General features: G+C 49.2%; 1 protein-coding gene across 1 annotated transcript; it reads right to left on the reverse strand.

Annotated features, from left to right (window-relative positions):
* Positions 1-6,128: 6,128 nt before the first annotated feature.
* On the reverse strand, positions 6,129-17,313 carry CCDC201 (coiled-coil domain containing 201; the record flags this gene model as incomplete). Its single annotated transcript, XM_082632970.1, has 4 exons — positions 6,129-7,753; positions 10,505-10,996; positions 16,949-17,087; positions 17,246-17,313. 4 exons carry the CDS (start codon positions 17,311-17,313, stop codon positions 7,667-7,669), a joined length of 786 nt encoding a protein of 261 aa, XP_082489096.1. The 3' UTR covers positions 6,129-7,666.
* Positions 17,314-17,714: the final 401 nt, after the last annotated feature.

The following is a 17,714-nucleotide window of genomic DNA, read 5'->3' on the forward strand; positions in this document are numbered from 1 at the left end:
TCTTTCTTTCTTTCTTTTTGGCTGTGTTGGGTCTTTGTTTCTGTGCGAGGGCTTTCTCTAGTTGCGGCGAGCAGGGGCCACTCTTCATCATGGTGTGCGGGTCTCTCACTATCGCGGCCTCTCTTGTTGTGGAGCACAGGCTCCAGACGCGCAGGCTCAGTGGCCATGGCTCACAGACCCAGTTTCTCCACGGCATGTGGGATATTCCCGGACCGGGGCACGAACCCGCGTCCCCTGTATCGGCAGGCAGATTCTCAACCACTGCGCCACCAGGGAAGCCCTCGGCTCTTTTTGATTTCCGCACCTAAACATGAGAATCCAGGGAAGGTAAGTGTGTATTATTTGCAATTCCCCATGACTAGCCTCTCTCTGACTAACGAGTGTCCTCCTGCTCTTTTAATCTTTTATAAAAGAACAGGGAAAAATCTTGCCTGCCTGAAATGAAATACGAAAGTTGGGGTTCAGTCTCACTATTGACCAGCTGTGCACCCCTGCAGACCTAGTGAGTGGGGGGGCTCTGGGGTCCTGGGCCACTTGAGCAGGTGGGAATGGCCACCTCCAGGCAGAGGCCACAGTGAAACAGCACAGCCCAGGGCTGCTGGGCACAGAATTTCATGGAGTGAGTGACATCTGTCATTGTGATTTAGGAAAGAAAATCCATCCCAGCCCTGAGTGGAGTGTGGTCCCTAATTGTGGCAGATTCTGAATCTCAGGCATCCTCAGAGAATGTCAGTGGATGCCCCTGACCACACCCTGGCCCTCCTTGAGAGCAGGTTAAGTTGTATCCCTGCCCTGGACCAGCAAAGCTTCCTGCTGGACGAGCCGGTGAGTGGTGTGAAGAGTGGCCGACGGTCACCATGGAGAGCTGAGATCTGCGGGTGGGAGCCTGGACCACTGGGAAGCCGTGGGCAGAGGCGGGCGCAGGAGAAGGGGCAGGAGGAGAGGTGGGGTGCGCAGGCTTGGGGCTCTGGAAGTGCCCAGACGTCTGACGGGTTCTGTGCTCTGCAGGCGCGCAGGGGGCACCTAGTAATGGAGGCTTTTGGAATCCCGTCCATTAGGAATTCTGTCAGCTCTAACTTCCCGATTGATCATCTGCATCTCACGTCACCTCCTTGCTGGCCCCATCCTATCCAGCCTGTCCCCCCTTTCCTGAGTTACAGCAGAGCTCACTAAGCATTCTGGTCACTGAATCTGCTCCCGATGTCTATTCAAAGACCAGCCACAGTGGTTCTTTTAAAATGCCAATCAGATCATGACTCCTTGACTCAAACTGTGCGGGGCCCCCAGCTCACATAAATGAATGGGGGTCTGCCCAGGGGCTGAGACGCTCTCCTTGGGCTGCCCTTGCTCTTTGCTGTTGAGGCCCCTCCATCTGCAGGGCTCCTGGCTGCCCAATGATGCTCCAGACATGCTCCCCCGCTGGGATCAAGGGCTCCCTCTGTGGGACACGCCTCCCTGGCTCCCACCAGACTCCCCCTTCCTCTAAGTCTTTGCTCAAATGTCAGCTTCCCCAGGGGGCCCCTTCTCTTCTGTGGTTAAAACTAGCCTCCCCACCGCTCGCTGCACTTTGCTTTCCGCTGGCCGTCATCACCTCCAAGTATGCCGACAATGTACAGGTTTTGTCTGTACTGCTTCCTGACCCCTCACTGGAAGGCAAACTCCTGAGAGCAGGGATTCTTTCCTGTTTACTCATCTACTCAATAGAAATTTATCAAATGTATCAATGAATAAACAGGGTGACCACTTAGGTGGCCATGTTAGCCTCCTGTAACAAATTACCAAAAACTGGGGGGCACTTATAACAATAGAAAATTTTCTCTTACGGTTCTGGAAGCTAGAAGTTTGAGATCAAGGTGTCACAGGGTTGGTTCCTTCTGGGGCTTGAGGGAGACTCTGTCCCATGCCTCTTCCAGCTTCTGGTGGCCCCAGGTGTCCTGGGCTTGTGGCCGCATCACTCCAATCTCTGGTCTTCACATGGTCTTCTCCCTGTGTATCTGTGTCTTCTTTACTGTCTGTCACTGGATTGAGGGCCCACCTTAGTGCAGATCATCTCATCTCCAGATCCTTACCTTAATTATATCTGCGAAGACCCTTATTCCAAATAAGGTCTGCTATGGACTGAATTGTGTCTCCCCAAAATTCATATGTTGAAGCCTAACCCCCAGTGTGGCTGTGCTTGGAAATGAGGTCTTAAGGGAAGTCATTAGGGTTAAATGTGGACCAGAGCAGAGCAAACTTGAGTGGCCCATGGATGGTGATGATGACGATGATGACGATGATGATGATGATGATGATGATGATGGAGGAGAAGGTGGTGGAGAAGAAGCACCCCCAGCAGCAGCAGCAAGAGAAAGAGAGCTCTGAGCACCCATGTGCATTGACCCATTTACCCCCCTCACACCCACACTCTGGGGTGGGCACACTGTAACCTACACTTATGCCTTTGAACAGGCAGTGCTCTTTAGGGACACACAAGTGAGTTGGTTTTTTTCCTGAGCAACTCCTGTTTCCCTGGGCTGACACATCCCTGCCCAGCATCCTCAGGGCCCGGGGTGGAGGAATGACCCAGGCAGGTGTTCACAGATGCCAACTGTGAACCTCTCCCAGCCGGTACTAGTCCCTGCTGGTGTAACTGTCAGATGAGCAGTGCTGAAGCAGGGAGGGTCTGGGAGAAATGGGAAGGAATTTGGGGGCAAGTGGGAAGCAAAGGAAGAGATACCACTGAGGGTTACCAAGGGGCAGGAATGAGGGGACCTGAGGGTTGGGCAGAGGATCCAAGGAGATCTGGAAAAACACCACGGATGAAACCAAAGTATTTATACCCCTAACAGACACAGGGTCATATCCTAACTCTGTATGGGAGAGTTCTTCAGTTCCAATGCTGCTATGGAATTACTTCTGTTAGATTTTAAATTTCTGAGGCATCTTTTTGTTTGTTTGTTTGTTTGTTTTGTTTTTGCGCTACGTGGGCCTCTCACTGTTGCGGCCTCTCCCATAGCAGAGCACAGACTCCAGACGCACAGGCTCAGCGGCCATGGCTCACGGGTCCAGCCGCTCTGCGGCATGTGGGATCTTCCCGGACTGGGGCATGAACCCATGTCCCTTGCATCGGCAGGAGGACTCTCAACCACTGCGCCACCAGGGGAGCCCCTCTGAGGCATCTTTTATTTGCTGGGTATGTCTCTATATGGCATCCTATTATTTCACCACTATTCCCTTAAGACATACTTCAGGTTCTCTGATGTTTTCTTCTGCCTTCATAACCTGTTTCCTATATTTTTGTGTGTTTCAGTCTCTCATTTTTTATTTATAAATTTATTTAAAAAAAAATTTTTGGCTGTGTTGGGTCTTCGTTGCTGTGCACGGGCTTTCTCTAGTTGCGGCGAGCGAGGGCTACTCTTCATTGCGGTGCGCAGGCTTCTCATTGCAGTGACTTCTCTTGTTGCGGAGATTGGGCTCTAGGCACGCGGGCTTCAGTAGTTGTGGCTCAAGGGCTCAGTAGTTGTGGCGCACAGGTTTTGTTGCTCCATGGCATGTGGGATCTTCCTGGACCAGGGGTCGAACCCGTGTCCCCTGCATCGGCAGGCGGACTCTCAACCGCTGCGCCACCAGGGAAGCCCTAGTTTAGTAAATGTTTTAAAAGATTTTTTAACCCTAGGAAAGCCACAGTGAGCTCCCACTTGGGCACTGCTCTTGTCAATTTGTACCTCACTTGGTAACATATAACAAGGACCACAAAAAGTACATTCTTTCTCCTGGTGTAGTTTCTATTCAACTTAAAATGAGACGTTGTCTCACTTACATCCTTAAATACAGTAAAATAACTTCTAGGATTCTACCTCACAAAATTGGTAGACATGGGCACAAAGCATTTTGTACTAAGGTTATTATCACAGTGTTATTTATAATGATGAAAAATTGGGAACATACTGGTGGACAGAATGCTAAAACTGGCCCCCAAAGAGTCCATGGCCCCGTATCTCCAAACCTGTGAAGGGATGAGATATCACCCCCCAACCACAGCTGTGGGATTGGATATGTTACCTGGCATACTGGACCTCATAAAAGCCCTTAAAAGCAAGGAAATTTCTCTGGCTGGTGGCAGAAAAGAAAGGCAGAGGGATTTGAAGCGTGAACAGGTTCCGTTGTACGGTTGACAGCTGAAGACGGAGTAGACCATGTAAATGTGGGCGGCCTTTGGGATCTGAGAGTAGCACCCAGCCCACAACCAGCAAGGAAAAGGGGCCCTGAGTCCCACGACCACAGGGAACTGGGTTCTTCCATTCTCTCCCAGGTGCTCCAGGTGAGAGCCTACCTTGATCTCACTTGGAGAGATCCCAGGCAGAGGCCCAGCTGAGCCACCAGAGCCAAGCAAAAAAGGTGGATTGCTTTGAGCCGCTAAGTTTGTAGTCACTTGTCACGCAGCAGTAGAAAACTAAAACATAACAGAAGCTAAGATACACTAATACACAAACCAAACATCCGGCAATGGGGAAATTGGAACACGTAAGGCTGGCGTGTCCATACAATAAACGCAGTCTCCACACAGCAGTTTTCTGAACCACGCTTAGTGACAAGGGGGAATGCGCATGCTGTGTGGACTACACACATTGTGTATAGATGCGATCTTTTAGGGAAAAATGTGTTATTTAAATAAAGATTAGAAATATCTTCTCATTTTAAGTCAAATAGAAACTGCACCAGGAAAAGGAGGCATTTCCTTTCCTTGTATGTTTTAAAACTGCATTTTCCGCAAAACATACAGGTTTGTATACATAACAAGAGTTAAGGAAATCATTTTCATTCCAAATAGTGGTATAAGTCACACCCATGCTGGTCTCTAAACCAACATCACTAGTGTAATTCCCAAGGGCTACCGTTAGAGATTTGTCATTTTGCCAAAGACAACCATTCGTTTGGAAATCTTGCAGATTCTCATTGTCCATCCCACCTGAGCTGGCAGTACCTGTTGTCCTGAGTGCCTCGACCTGAGAATGTCCCCTCCCGTTCATTCCCAGCTTCTCCCAGGCCAGCCCTCCTCTGAGGACACAGTGGGGTGCTGGGGGTCAGACGGACTCCACTCCACTTGCGTGATCTGGCCCTCGGGCAGCAGACTGGCCAGCACAGGCTTGTTCCTTCTGCTTCCAGCCAGCGTCCTCCAGTGGATGGAACATGTGCGCAAACATCTGTGTTTAAGTTGGGAGATATTCACGAGAATTGCACTTTAAACATTTTAACTAGAGGGCCTATGATACTAACATATACTCCAATTGTATGAATGTAAGAATCTGGTTTTTCGGTTTGTTTTTGGGGGTTGTTTTGTTTTGTTTTTTGGCCACGCCATGTGGCACGCAAGATCTTAGTTCCCCAACCGGGGATCGAACCCACGCCCCCTGCATTGGGAGGGTGGAGTCTTAAGCACTGGACCACCCGGGAAGTCAAGAATCTGTTTTGTTAATACATAGGAGAGTGTGGACAAAGAATGTCCCCTGCCATTTCAGTGAACAAAGGATGTTGCAGCCCTCAGCCACTGCAGCTGCTCCAAAGGTGCACCCTGAGGGGATTCAGGATGGAGAAAAACTGGATGCCCGCCCTGGATAGCTAAGGTGCACATCAAAGGAATGTTTTCGAGGACTCCAGACTCTTGTGTCTTCCCATATAGAAAAGCACTAAAAGCTTTAACTTGAGATGTCTACTTCTTTAATTAGCAATAATCTTTTGATATTCAACGACTTTTCTTTTTTCAAAAACTGTGATATATCCTAGCTTCTCCTTTACCTCTTCAGAACTGTCCCTCAGAGTGATCCAAGAGGCTGTATCCAGGCTTAAGTCCTCAGTAAGTCCGCTGAGTAAAAAAAAGTCTCAGCGTTTAGGTTGTGCGTTTTTTTCAGCCGACAAGACTCAACATAAATATCTAGGAAATTATCTCATGGGTAAACCTTTTTCCTGAGTCCCTATAATTCCCAGTCTTTCAAAACAAGTTTCCCCAAACTCCCTACATTATTTTTCTTCCTCCCTAGACTCATTCTCAATCAGAATTTTTTTAAAGGATGAAAACAGAATTCACTTGGTTACACATCTGAATTACTTTGCATCAGACACAGACTCTGGGAACAGTTCTCGTGAAAATTGTTTATTTTTAATAACAAAGACGGCAAGGAATTACACTGAAGTATTTAATCTCCATGTTATTGCAATTATAGGTAGTTTTTCTGCTTCTTCATTTTTCAAATATAACACAAAAGCATGAACTTTTTAATGATCTGGTAATTGTTATAAAAAAGGAAAAGTGAACAAGTTGAATAGTCAGCTTGTAAAGGAGAGAGTAGCTCATAAAACTTAAATGTTTAAAGACACTACACAGTAAATAAGTTCTTACCAACATATATAAGAACATCAACAGAGGAAGTTTGAAGCAACTATCCCAATAATTGCAGCCCTCAGCCTGCATCTAATCCCGTGTGAGGAATCCCAATCATCCCTTCTTTATTCAAAACCTCCACACAAATGCAGGCTCTTCCGGGGAGCATCCTTCTGATCTGGAATGCCCTCCACCCACCCAGCAGCTCCAGAGTAAGACTCTTCGCTCTCTCTTAGATCATCCTCAACCTTGCCTTCCCTTGGAATCTGCCACCTCCTGTCATTTCAGGCCAGCCTGAGGCTCTGTCTAGGGTGCCCGGTTGGACTCTGCTCTAGCAATAGGCTTTATCTGCGTCCCTGAGAAGACCCAGGTCATGGATGACTGGCCTGGAGGATGGGCTGCGGAGGCAGCACACGATGGCACTGGAAACGTAAGCATTTTTGGTTTTTAGAAGGAAGAAAAAAAAAACACTTTTAAAGTGGAGGGGTGCTGTGAAAGCATTTACAAGGATAAAATCTAGCTCTGTATTCATAACCACAACGGGTCCACTAACAGACGTGTTTCAGAGATGCCTGGACCTGGGAGGTTGATGCCGGGCTATGCTGACTGAAGTGCCCTGGGCACCTGTTTCTTTTTCCTTACAGTATGAGGATCACAGATACCTCCAGCCCTTTGGTGGGATCCTTATCCTAAACAGTGAGGTAGAGAGCTCAGTTCTAGAGAAGGGGTTAAATTCCTCACCCCGCCCCCCCAATACCCTAAACAAACCAGCACCCACAAATTCTCAGAATGCCCTCCAGTTGAGAGCCACTGATTTGGCCTTTCCTGGAGTGGCAGTCTAAGACCCCGTCCTCTCCAGCTGGGTGGGCTGCCTAGCTCCTTGGTATTTACCTGTGAAACTTGGTCCTATTCCCTACATTGTGTCCTCCCAGCATCACAGGCTCACCTGGCCGTGCTGGGGAAGAAGGCAGGGGAGATGGGTTACATCTCATCTCCGGGTACCTCCAGGGTGGCCCTGGGGCATCCACCTCACCTGTCTGTACCTGCTTCCTCCATCCCCTCGTCTCAGCTGGCGCCTCTGAAAGCCACATTTGGAATCTGAGTAACAAGATCATCAGCCAGTTCCTCCCAACCCACCCAGAGGTACAACGGAGGTCAAGGTTGGACCCAGAGCAAGTCCTGAGGAAGGTGTGGGGTTTACAGACAGACAGACAGACAGACAGACAGTCGGATGGACAGATGAGTAAGCCAGGCCGCAACAGGAGCTCCTGAGCACAGCTGCTTCCTGGTCCCGGGGCTGAGTGCTCAGTCGTCTTCGATGGTGAGTTCGTGCTGGGTGGCCTCCTCGATGTTCTGAAGCAGCTGGATCTCCCACTGCCTCAACCGCTCTGTCTGTTAAAAGAAAGGCATCTCTGAGGTCTACCTTGCAGGAGCACTGACCTTTGCTAGAGACAATCTGTGTTGGAAAAGCAGGTGCCCACCCAGGGCTGCAGACCCTCACACGTGTTGACTTTCGGGCACCATCCAGGACTCACAAGTGTGAGCTGGCCTCGCCGGCCTCCACGGCTCTGCCCCCGCACGCCGGGCACCATGACCCCAAGACGGACCTAGCAACCTCCCAGAGGACCGAATCCCAGTGTGGGGACAGGCAGGTATGTGAGCGGATGGGGTTAGGACCCCAGGATCTGGGTCTGACAAGGGCACAGAGAGGTCACTGGGGAGGGGACAGGAAGAAGGAGGGACCAGCTAGGCATGGGCTGGGAACGTGAAGGGTGGCTGGCACCTGCAGATGAGTGTCTGTGTGAGGCTGTCTAGACAGGCCATTTTCCTGCTGTGTTTTCAAGGGGCTCTTCCAGAGCTGCTCAGGGCAGGGGATGGAGGGAGAGGGTCCCCAGGACAACACAGGGGAGATGGGAGCAGGATGACTTAGGTTGCTGAACAAGGCAGAGGCACATAGAAAGTGGAGGGGGGCAGGTCTCAGGTGGCTTAGCCAGATCCCGTGGTGTTTGGTGTGGGGACTGGATCTCAGAGGACAATCGTGGAGGTGAAAGGAAAGAAGGCTGGGGTCTGCTGGCCACCGATGGCAGGCCCACTGTGGGTCAGGGTCCTCCAAATACCCTGAAAGTATAAAAATAGAGGCAAGCCCCAGGGGCAAAATGAGGAATGGGAGAGCCTGGTGCTGTGGAGGACTCAGTGTCTGTCCCAGTGATTGAGGAAGAGGGTCTCTGCCTGCATGGAGGGGCTGCACTGCTTCTGGGGACCCAGGCTCAGCTGGTGGCAGGTAGGTTTGTGGCAATCTCCCCCCACCAAAAACAGTGAGACCTACAGGCCCCTTCTCTTCTTCAGCTCCAGAATATTCCAGCCAGGCTCATGCTTCTCCTGGCAGAAGGACATTAGCTTGTGGGGATACTGACCAGTGAGAGGAAGCATCTGTCCTGCAATGGATAGACAGCCGAGGCCCCCGGGCAGTCCCCGGTTGACAGGTCCCACCCAGAAATGCACATGGAGCTTCTGATTTGCTGGTAATTACCTGCTCCTGACTACAACAAGGCACAGTGCTGAGACTAGCAGGGTGTGGAGGAGAAAAACCCACTCCACGAGCAGTGGCCCCAGAAAGGCAAGTGAAGCCAAGCAGAGGGGGCAAAAGGCCGATGAGAGGAACTTGGAAGGTAGAACCGAATGACACTCTGAAGAAGTAGGGTGAAAAAGTAAGACAGGAAAGAGAAAAGAGACCACTAGGAATGAAGATGATACAAATAAATGAAAAGATAATCTGTTCTCATGGACTGGAAGAATTGATATTGTTAAAGTGTCCATGTTACCCCAAGCCATCTACAGATTCAGTGCAATCTCTATCAAAATTCGAATGGCATTTTTTACAAAAAATTTTTTATGAACAATCTTAAAATTCATGTGGAACCACAAAAGACCCCACAGAGCCAAAACAATCTTGAGAAAGAACAAAGCTGGGGGCACCATGCTTCCTGATTTCAAACTATATTACAAAGCCATAGTAATAAAAACAGTATGGTATTGGCATAAAAACAGACTCATAGATCAAAGGAACAGCATAGAGAGCCTAGAAATAAACCCATGTCTATATGGTCAATTTATGACAAAAGAGCCAAGAATGTACAATGAGGAAAGGACAGTCTCTTCAATAAATTGTGTTGGAAAAACTAGACAGCCACATGCAGAAACAATGAAACTGGAACACTATCATACACCATACACAAAAACCAACTCAAAATGGCTTAAAAACTTGAATGTAAGACCTAAAACCATAAAAATCCTAGAAGACAACATGGGGGTAAGCTCCTTGACAATGGTCTTTGTGATGATTTTTTTTATGTGACACCAAAGCAAAGGCAACAGAAGTAAAAACAAACTAAAAAGCTTCTGCTCAGCAAAGGAAACCATCAATAAAATGAAAAGCAACCTATGAAATGGGAGAAAATATTTGCAAGTCGTATCATATCCGATAAGGGGTTAATATCCAAAATAGATAAAGAATTTATATAACTCAATAGCCCCCAAGCAAACCCAACTTAAACATGGGCAGAGGGTCTGGTGTGAAAGGCAAGGCGGCAGTGTCCACAGCAGTGCTCCTTCCCGAGAAGCTCCTAGAACATGAGGTCACCAGAAGGACCAGCTGAGGGGCTGGGAAGCAGAGCTCACAGCAGGAAGGGACCAGGAGACCCTCTACCCACCAGGACCCCGAGGTCGGCCAGAACAGGGGGGCAGGTGAGGCTTCAGGGGCTCACAGCTGAGAGGAGGACAGAGCGAGGGGCTTTCTGGGGACTCCCAGCCTGTGCTCTCTCGTCCCTACAGCACGGGAAGGCAGACTATGTTAAGGAGTTGGGGAGCACATGGGAACCGTGGGAGGCACATGTTTCATGGCACAAGCAAAGGTCCTTCTCGTGGGGTCATGGGGACCCCTCAGAGTGGGGGAAGGATGGGGTACAGGCAGGGCCCTGAGCTGGACGATCTCCTCCAGTCCTGGTGACCTCATGATGCCCAGGCCAGGGGCCCATCCGTGAGGAAAGGGCAGCGTCTGCTCTCTCAGTTGTCACCAGGCTGCTTCCCAGGAGGCCTTGGGCAGGGACCCAGAGCTCCAGGGGATGGGTCGGGGTCAGGTCCTACCGCAGCAGCCAGCCTCTTCAGGTCCCGTGGCCTCCTCCTGGCTGTGTTCCGGATCCCGGGCAATCCCAAGTTTGGTGGCGATCTCCTTGCTCGGGGGGGCCTGCCCTGCTGCTGCTGCTGCTGCCGCCGCCGCCGCCGGGTGACCGAGGCTGGCATGGGCGGATCTTCCTCAAGAGAAAAGGGGTCCGAGTTGGATCCTAGCTGCCCACTGGACACCTCAGAGGCCCGGATGGTGGAAAGCCGCCTCTTTCTGGGGGGGACCTTGGGGCTGAACTCTCCCGGGGACGAAGGGAGGTCCCAGGGGGAGCGCACAGGCAGTGGGGACCCGCCTGCAGAGCCCCCTTCCTGGTGTGAGGGGACATCGCCCAGTAGCTCTGAGTGCCAGCTGGGGGCAGCTCCCTCTGGGGTGCTGTGCTTTAGGACCCTTGTCAGGGACGTCCGTCTGGTCACGGAAGAAAGGCTCTCATCCTCAGAGGAGCTCAACCCAGGAAGCTGCCAAAACAAAGCACAGAGGTCAGCATCCTAGAAGGTCACAGCAAGTGGAGGCTTGGGCCCGGCACCAAGCCCCACCGGGCACATTCCTGAGGTACAACCACCGTGAGGCAGACATTCCAGTTCTGCCCCAGCGAGGGAAGCTTCCAGCACCAAGATGAAACCCAGCACAGGACAAGACCACACTCATGCCGTGCCTGCCTTTTCACTAGTTTTGTCTTTTTTTTTTGCTGAAAATTTTAAGCACCCGTCAGAAAGATGGTTTATAAGGATAGGATTGAAAAAACAGATGACTTTCAGGTAATATTTTTTCAGAAAAAAAAGTTTGAAATGTCAACGAAATCATCTCAACATTGAAACTCAACATGAAAAAACAAAACTGCGGTTTTTGGTATGTAAGTGGAATTGTGTTGTGCAGGTGCTGAGAGTAGGGTGAGGTGTGATGCTTTTGAAAAGCTTAATAATATCCCAGGGCCAAACCCCATGACAGACAGCAGTGAGTCCATCATGGCCACCTTTTTTCTTCTTCCAAGATAAATCCTTGATTAAACCATTAGAGGTGCTGAAAATACAGTCTAGGGAGGGCTTCCCATGGAAACATTTATTCCATGGAGTGTGCTGCAACGTTCAAAATCTGTTCTCCTGGATTTCTCATGGTATTCTTATGAGGTGGGTGTGATCTTCATCAGGGAACTGAGGGGAACATCGAGGCGGGGTGCGGTGAGTGACTAAGCAGAGAGACGAGCTGTGGATCAGAGCTGTTGACGCCCACGTCTGTGGAGGTCTGGCTTCATGCACCAAGATGCCTTGAGCCCTGCCAGAAAGCAGGGAGGAAGCGCCCCCTCCTCCTGGGAGGATGAACTGATCATGATCGTTTACATGGCGTCTTCTGTGTAGCCCTTGGGGTCCTTTTGAGCATTGTTTCCTTTAGCAAAAATGCTTAGACTGGATTAATGTAACTCTAAATAAACCTGAAAGATAAGATTTACTCCAGAGAATAAGTTGGTATCAGAAACTGCCAAACTGTCTTCCAAAGTGGCTATGCCATTCTTCCATCCCTTCCATCCCACCAGCAGCGAGGGAGAGTTCTGGTTCCTCCACATCCTCACCAGCATTTGGTACTGTCAGTTTAAAAATTTTTTTAATAATAAATTTATTTATTTTATTTATTTATTTTTGGCTCAGTTGGGTCTTTGTTGCTGTGTGCGAGCTTCTCATTGTCGTGGCTTCTCTTGTTGTGGAGCACGGGCTCTAGGAGCGCAGGCTTCAGTAGTTGTGGCACGTGGGCCCAGTAATTGTGGCTCGTGGGCTCTAGAGCGCAGGCTCAGTAGTTCTGGCACATGGGTTTAGTTGCTTCGCGGCATGTGGGATCTTCCCAGACCAGGGATCAAACCTGTGTCCCCTGCATTGGCAGGCAGATTCTCAACCACTGCACCACCAGGGAAGCCCCTAAAACTTTTTTTAAATTTCAGTTTTCTAATAGGTGAGTAGTGGTATCTCATTTGCAAAGTAGTTTTCATTTGAATTTCTGTATTGTCTAATGACATTGAATATCTTTTCATTTACTTATCATCTACATATCTTGTTTGGTGATGTAAAGTTCAAACGGCTGCCACATGAAATGCAAAGAGAAAAAACTCACCTATTAAAAGACTCTCAGATTGGATTAGAAAGAAAATCCAACTCCACACTGTATACAGCAGGATGCACTGAAGATGAGGCGCTCAGAAAGTTTCGAAGTAGAATGATGGCAAAGACAATCAGAGAAGAACAAGTGAAAAAATTCAGAGACTTCACTATTTATATTGGAAAAGGCTGAATTCATGGCAAAATACATTAAGACCACAAAAGTACCGTGTAAGAAAAAATAAAAGCCAAAATGCTTTTCTGTTATAATTATCTTTGAACCAGACAGTATAGCATCAACACTCATAGAGCAAAATCCAAGGAGAAATAAGGAGAAACAGAAATAAAGTAGTAAGGATAATTCACTTTGTTATTTTTAGCCCCTGCTAGATCAAGGCGAAAAAGAAATGATCCAAACCCCTTGGAAGATAATCAGCACTTGTCAAAAGAATAAGTCTTCCTACTTCAAACAGGGACTGAGATCTCAGAATAAAGACGTGGGGTGAGGGGGAAGGCTGGGCTTTTACAAAAAAGAAACTCCAAGCGAAGATATTAACAGGAGCTACTTTTAACTAACCCAGTTATGAAAGTGAATAAAGAGCCAATAATTCAATTTTGGAAGTTTGATGTTTTTTAATAAAACGATATTGTAACATACTGAAAGCTTACAGAAAAAATGATTTAGTATTGTCTTACAAATATATATACAAAGCTTACAGACAAAAAATTAGTATTGTTTTAAAAAGATGGTCTTGACATACATATGGGAATATCATATGGGAAAAGATAGGCTTTCAAAGGAGTAGGGAAGAGAGGGTTTTTTTCTCTTTCTCTTTGCATGTTGCTCTGACTGGTCAGTCATTTGGAAAAAAACCAAAACAATAGTAAAAACATGTTCCTACCTCATATTTTATATAAAATAAATTATAAGGAACGGAATGTTATTCTTTAAAAATTCATAGATTACTAGGAAAAAGCAGAATAATTTTTAAAAATCTAAAACAAAGTTGGATTCTTATTCACATCATTCACCATGATAAATTCCAAATGGATATTTAAATGTAAAAAACAAGGCTATATAAGAATTGGAAGGAAACAGTGGTGAATTCCTCTGTAAATCTGTCAGAAATAAGGCTTTTTAATGATAACTCATAATACAGAAGACATAAAAGAAAAGAATAAACTAAATATAATTTTTTTTAAAAAAGATATACTAAATGAAAAAAAGATAAAACACACGTTCTAGAGAAGATAAATAAGGTGTTAATTTTCTAATATCTAGGAAAAAACTGGCAACCTAATGGATAAATGTGCAAGGACCCTTAACAGTGTTTTATATACAATTTTTTTTTTAATATACGGATAAGGAAAGATCTCTGTTTTAGGTAGAGTCCTTTTGTACAAACGGAGGGAAAAAAAGAATCTAAAGAAAGTTCCAGAAGAGGCTAAAAACATGATGTTTACTTATGCTGCGGGCTGGACAGAGGGTGGCGGGAGTCACTGTGTACCTGTTTATGCTTTTTTATTTTGAAACCATGGGCACGTATTACCTCTTTACAAATGAAAAAGAGAAAAGAAAGCCCTACTTGGCTGGTGAAGAGACAGGCACACCGAGACTCAGAAATCCCCCCAGGAATCCCCTGGTTGGGACGGAAGTGGTTGAGGGGTCCCGAGTCAGCTGTTGCCACTGGAGCCAAAATACAGGGTTATGAAGGTCAGGCTTTGAACTTCCCCTGGGGCCTGCAACCTAATTGTGCAGCCCCGCTTTCCATTTCGCTTCTGGAGCAAGGCATTGCATGGGTACCCCTCTGCCGCCCACTGCTTCCCTGGGCCTCCAGGCTTTCCCCAGAGAGGCCGAGACCCAGGACAGAGGGTTTGGGGGATGAGGGGCGTGGGGGGCGGGGGGCAGCAGAACAAGGGTATCCCTCTGATGTCTCTGGGATGGCGCATTGGGTGCCGTGCCTGGGCAAGCGGGGCCTCCGAGCACAGGTCGCCCGTCGGGGAGAAAAGTGGGCCTGGGGCTCAGGACGAGGGGAGTTGTGCAGCGACTCCCGCCGAGGACCAGGAGGCCCCCTGATGCCAGCGCGGGACCTGCCCGACCCACCCGGGAGCTCAGGCGGATCCTGAGGTAAGGGTTGCCCCCCTACCTAGGCCTCCTGCAGCGCCCCTCCCCTCCTGCCTGGTCCCCAGCACCCCGCCAACCCCCCACTCCCCCAGCCCCATTGTGACCCGGCTTACCTGCGCCCCGGGCACACCCAGAAGCCTCCCTCTCCACCGCCCCACCTTGACCCTGCCTGCGCGCCCGCACCCCCCGCCTCGCCCCCATCCCCCCGCCTCACCCCCATCCTGCCCTGGGCTACCTGCGCTCCGGGGTCCATCCTGCTTCCCAGCGGGGACCAGATGCCTTGGCGAGCTGCACTGCATGGCGAGCCCCTGCTCCCTGAAGTACCGGCGGGTACGCCACACGGCAGGCCCACGCAGGCGTGCGGGAGCCCACCTGTGTGCAATCTCCCCTTGATGACCTCGCAGGCGCAAGAGCCACGCAGGGGTGGAGCCCCGAGCCTTGAGCAGCTCCACCTGGCAGGTTCCCCTGTGCACAACTGGGTTGTGTGTCCGGGCCTTCAGGAAGTCAGGGCCCACGGGTGCCCCCAACAATGGGCCAAGAGGGGTGCCCTCACGGCGTGCCAAGTGGTTTACCAGCATTGCCACCACATCCTAAAGGAGTGGAGATCATCGCCCCACCTTAGTCCCCAAGGCATCCGAGACCAGAGAGATGCCCTGTCGTGACTGGAGTGCAGAGTCAGAAGGTAGGACAGCTGAGGGTGACCGTAGCAATCGGACTCCGAAGTCCCAAACTTGAGCTCATTGGAGCCACTCCAGGGGCTGTTGGAGCCCCAGCTGGGCCCAGCCGCAAGTAGGTCTGCACGAAGACCCATAATTGGCCTTTCTAACGACTCCCAGGTGACGCCGAGTGAACGCATGGTAGCACCACTTCAGAATACTGGTCACTTAACACACTAACCTCCCACCTTGCCTTAAGCATCTTGGGGGGGTGTGGAGGGGCTGAAGGGAGGACGCCGCAGAGAAGAGCAACAGCTGCCAACCTGAACCTGCAGCCTGTGAACGTTGGTTCTGAGACATGATCTCAGCCTCGGAGGAACCCAGAGCAGCGTGTTTATTATCCCCATTTCAATGAGGAGAAGACTAAGCCTCGAGGCCGGGTGGGGGTAGCTGCTCAAGATCATTTATGGGTGCCTAGCAGAACCCCTAAATCCTCACCCTCTGAAAAGCCTGTTCTCGGGAAAGATCTGATGAACTCATTCACTCTCAGGTGTGACTAATAATACTTTAAAATGAACAGCAACAACAAAAAAGATGAGAACCCCAGACTCTCTGACTCCAAAATCAGCACTCTTTGCCCTTGCTACCCTTCTGGTATTTTTAAAAGGTATTATCCATCTGAACTTTGCCACTAAGTTGCTGTGTGATTTTGGGTGGTTGGATTTTGTCCCCGTTCTCTCCTTTGTCTTTAAATTGAGGCAATATCTGAGGTCACATCCTAATGCTTTGAGATCCCTGAATCCTGGAGGCACCCAAGAGTCTTGAAGGAGATTGTCAGAGACAGGGGTTCTACTGGGGACCCATCCCCTTCTGTTAGCACAGACCAACACACTGGGGAAGCTCTCCAGGCTCAGGTGCTGCGGGTGGTGGAAGGGAGCCCTCGCCACCCTGCTGCTCGGGCTCTTAGTGGCCACAGCCCTTCCGGTGGCCACAGCCCTCCCGGAGGGCAGGTCAGCTTTCAACGTTGGGTGTAAGGCTTGAGAGCACGCACGACCTTTGAAGGGGCAGTTCCACTTAGAGAAGCATCAGGAGACAATCAGACCAAGTAGTCACTCATTTCCTGTTACATCTGTGGAGCGTTAACTTTAAGAGACCTGATGGAAGTGCACACACATCTAAGGACAGGAATGCTCTGCAGCCAGTAATCTGTGTGTCAACATGTGTGTGTACGTGTGCATGTATGTACACACATGTATGCTTGTGTACGTAAATACACACTGTAGACAAAATGTTCATAATATATTAAATGAAAAAATGCTGTAGAACAGACAGTATAGTGTGATCCCATTTTAAAACTCACACATATACACATCACACATACACACACACACACACACACATCCAAAAAGAGATTCATGGAAATGGGAACATTGGTAATATCTAGGCGGTAACATGATGGGAAATTTTAACATCACTTAAATCCATTTTACGTTTTTCTAAAAAGAACATGTAATTAGTAAATAATAATGAAAAAATAAAGCTCACCTGGTACAGTCCATCATTTTCCAGATGAGGAAACTGAAGATTGCAGAGGGGAAGAGTTTGCCCAAAGTCATGGAGTGAATAAGGTGGGAGCTGCCTGGACACTGTCCAGCATCCTGAGGTCTGGCCCAATGTTTTCTTGCTGCATCAGTACACCCCCAGGGTCCCCCTGACCTCATGGCACCTGGGCACACTGCTTTGACTATAACGTAAGGCTCTTCTGTTTGTGTTTGTGAATAAAAACATTGTGAAATCTTCAGTGTGTGTCCAGAGTCGCATTAGTCTAGCACACAGTGTTACCTGTCAGCAGTGCCCTTCAGTACAACATCGGGCAGCCCTCTGGGGAGACGTGTGGGGGGCCTGGGCATGCACAGGGGCCCTGCAGGGACTCCAGACCTGGCCCATGGCAGGAACTGACCCACACCCTCCAAGCTCCTGATCTTTGCCCAGAGCCTGCTACATTCCTTGTGTTGACTCCCAGAAGCCCGAATTCCCCTCACTGTGCAGGTGAGGACCTGGAGAGGCTGAACTCAAGCGTGATTCGAGTCCAAGTTGCAGGCACGCATATGCCTGCTAGTCTGCCACACTGAAAGCTGCATTACGGATACAAATAATGCTCTTGGTGTAAGAAGGGCTGCTTCAGAGCCTGGCTCTGGTCATTTAGAAGGTATGGGCCCAGGACAATGAGTCACCCCACTGTGTGTTCCCATCATGTGTAGGAATTCCTCAGTATGATGCTTGGCGCATGGTAGCTACTCAGCAACCTGCA

This window comes from Mesoplodon mirus (assembly GCF_964341445.2).
Source record: "Mesoplodon mirus genome assembly, chromosome: 9".
Classification (NCBI taxonomy): domain Eukaryota; kingdom Metazoa; phylum Chordata; class Mammalia; order Artiodactyla; family Ziphiidae; genus Mesoplodon; species Mesoplodon mirus.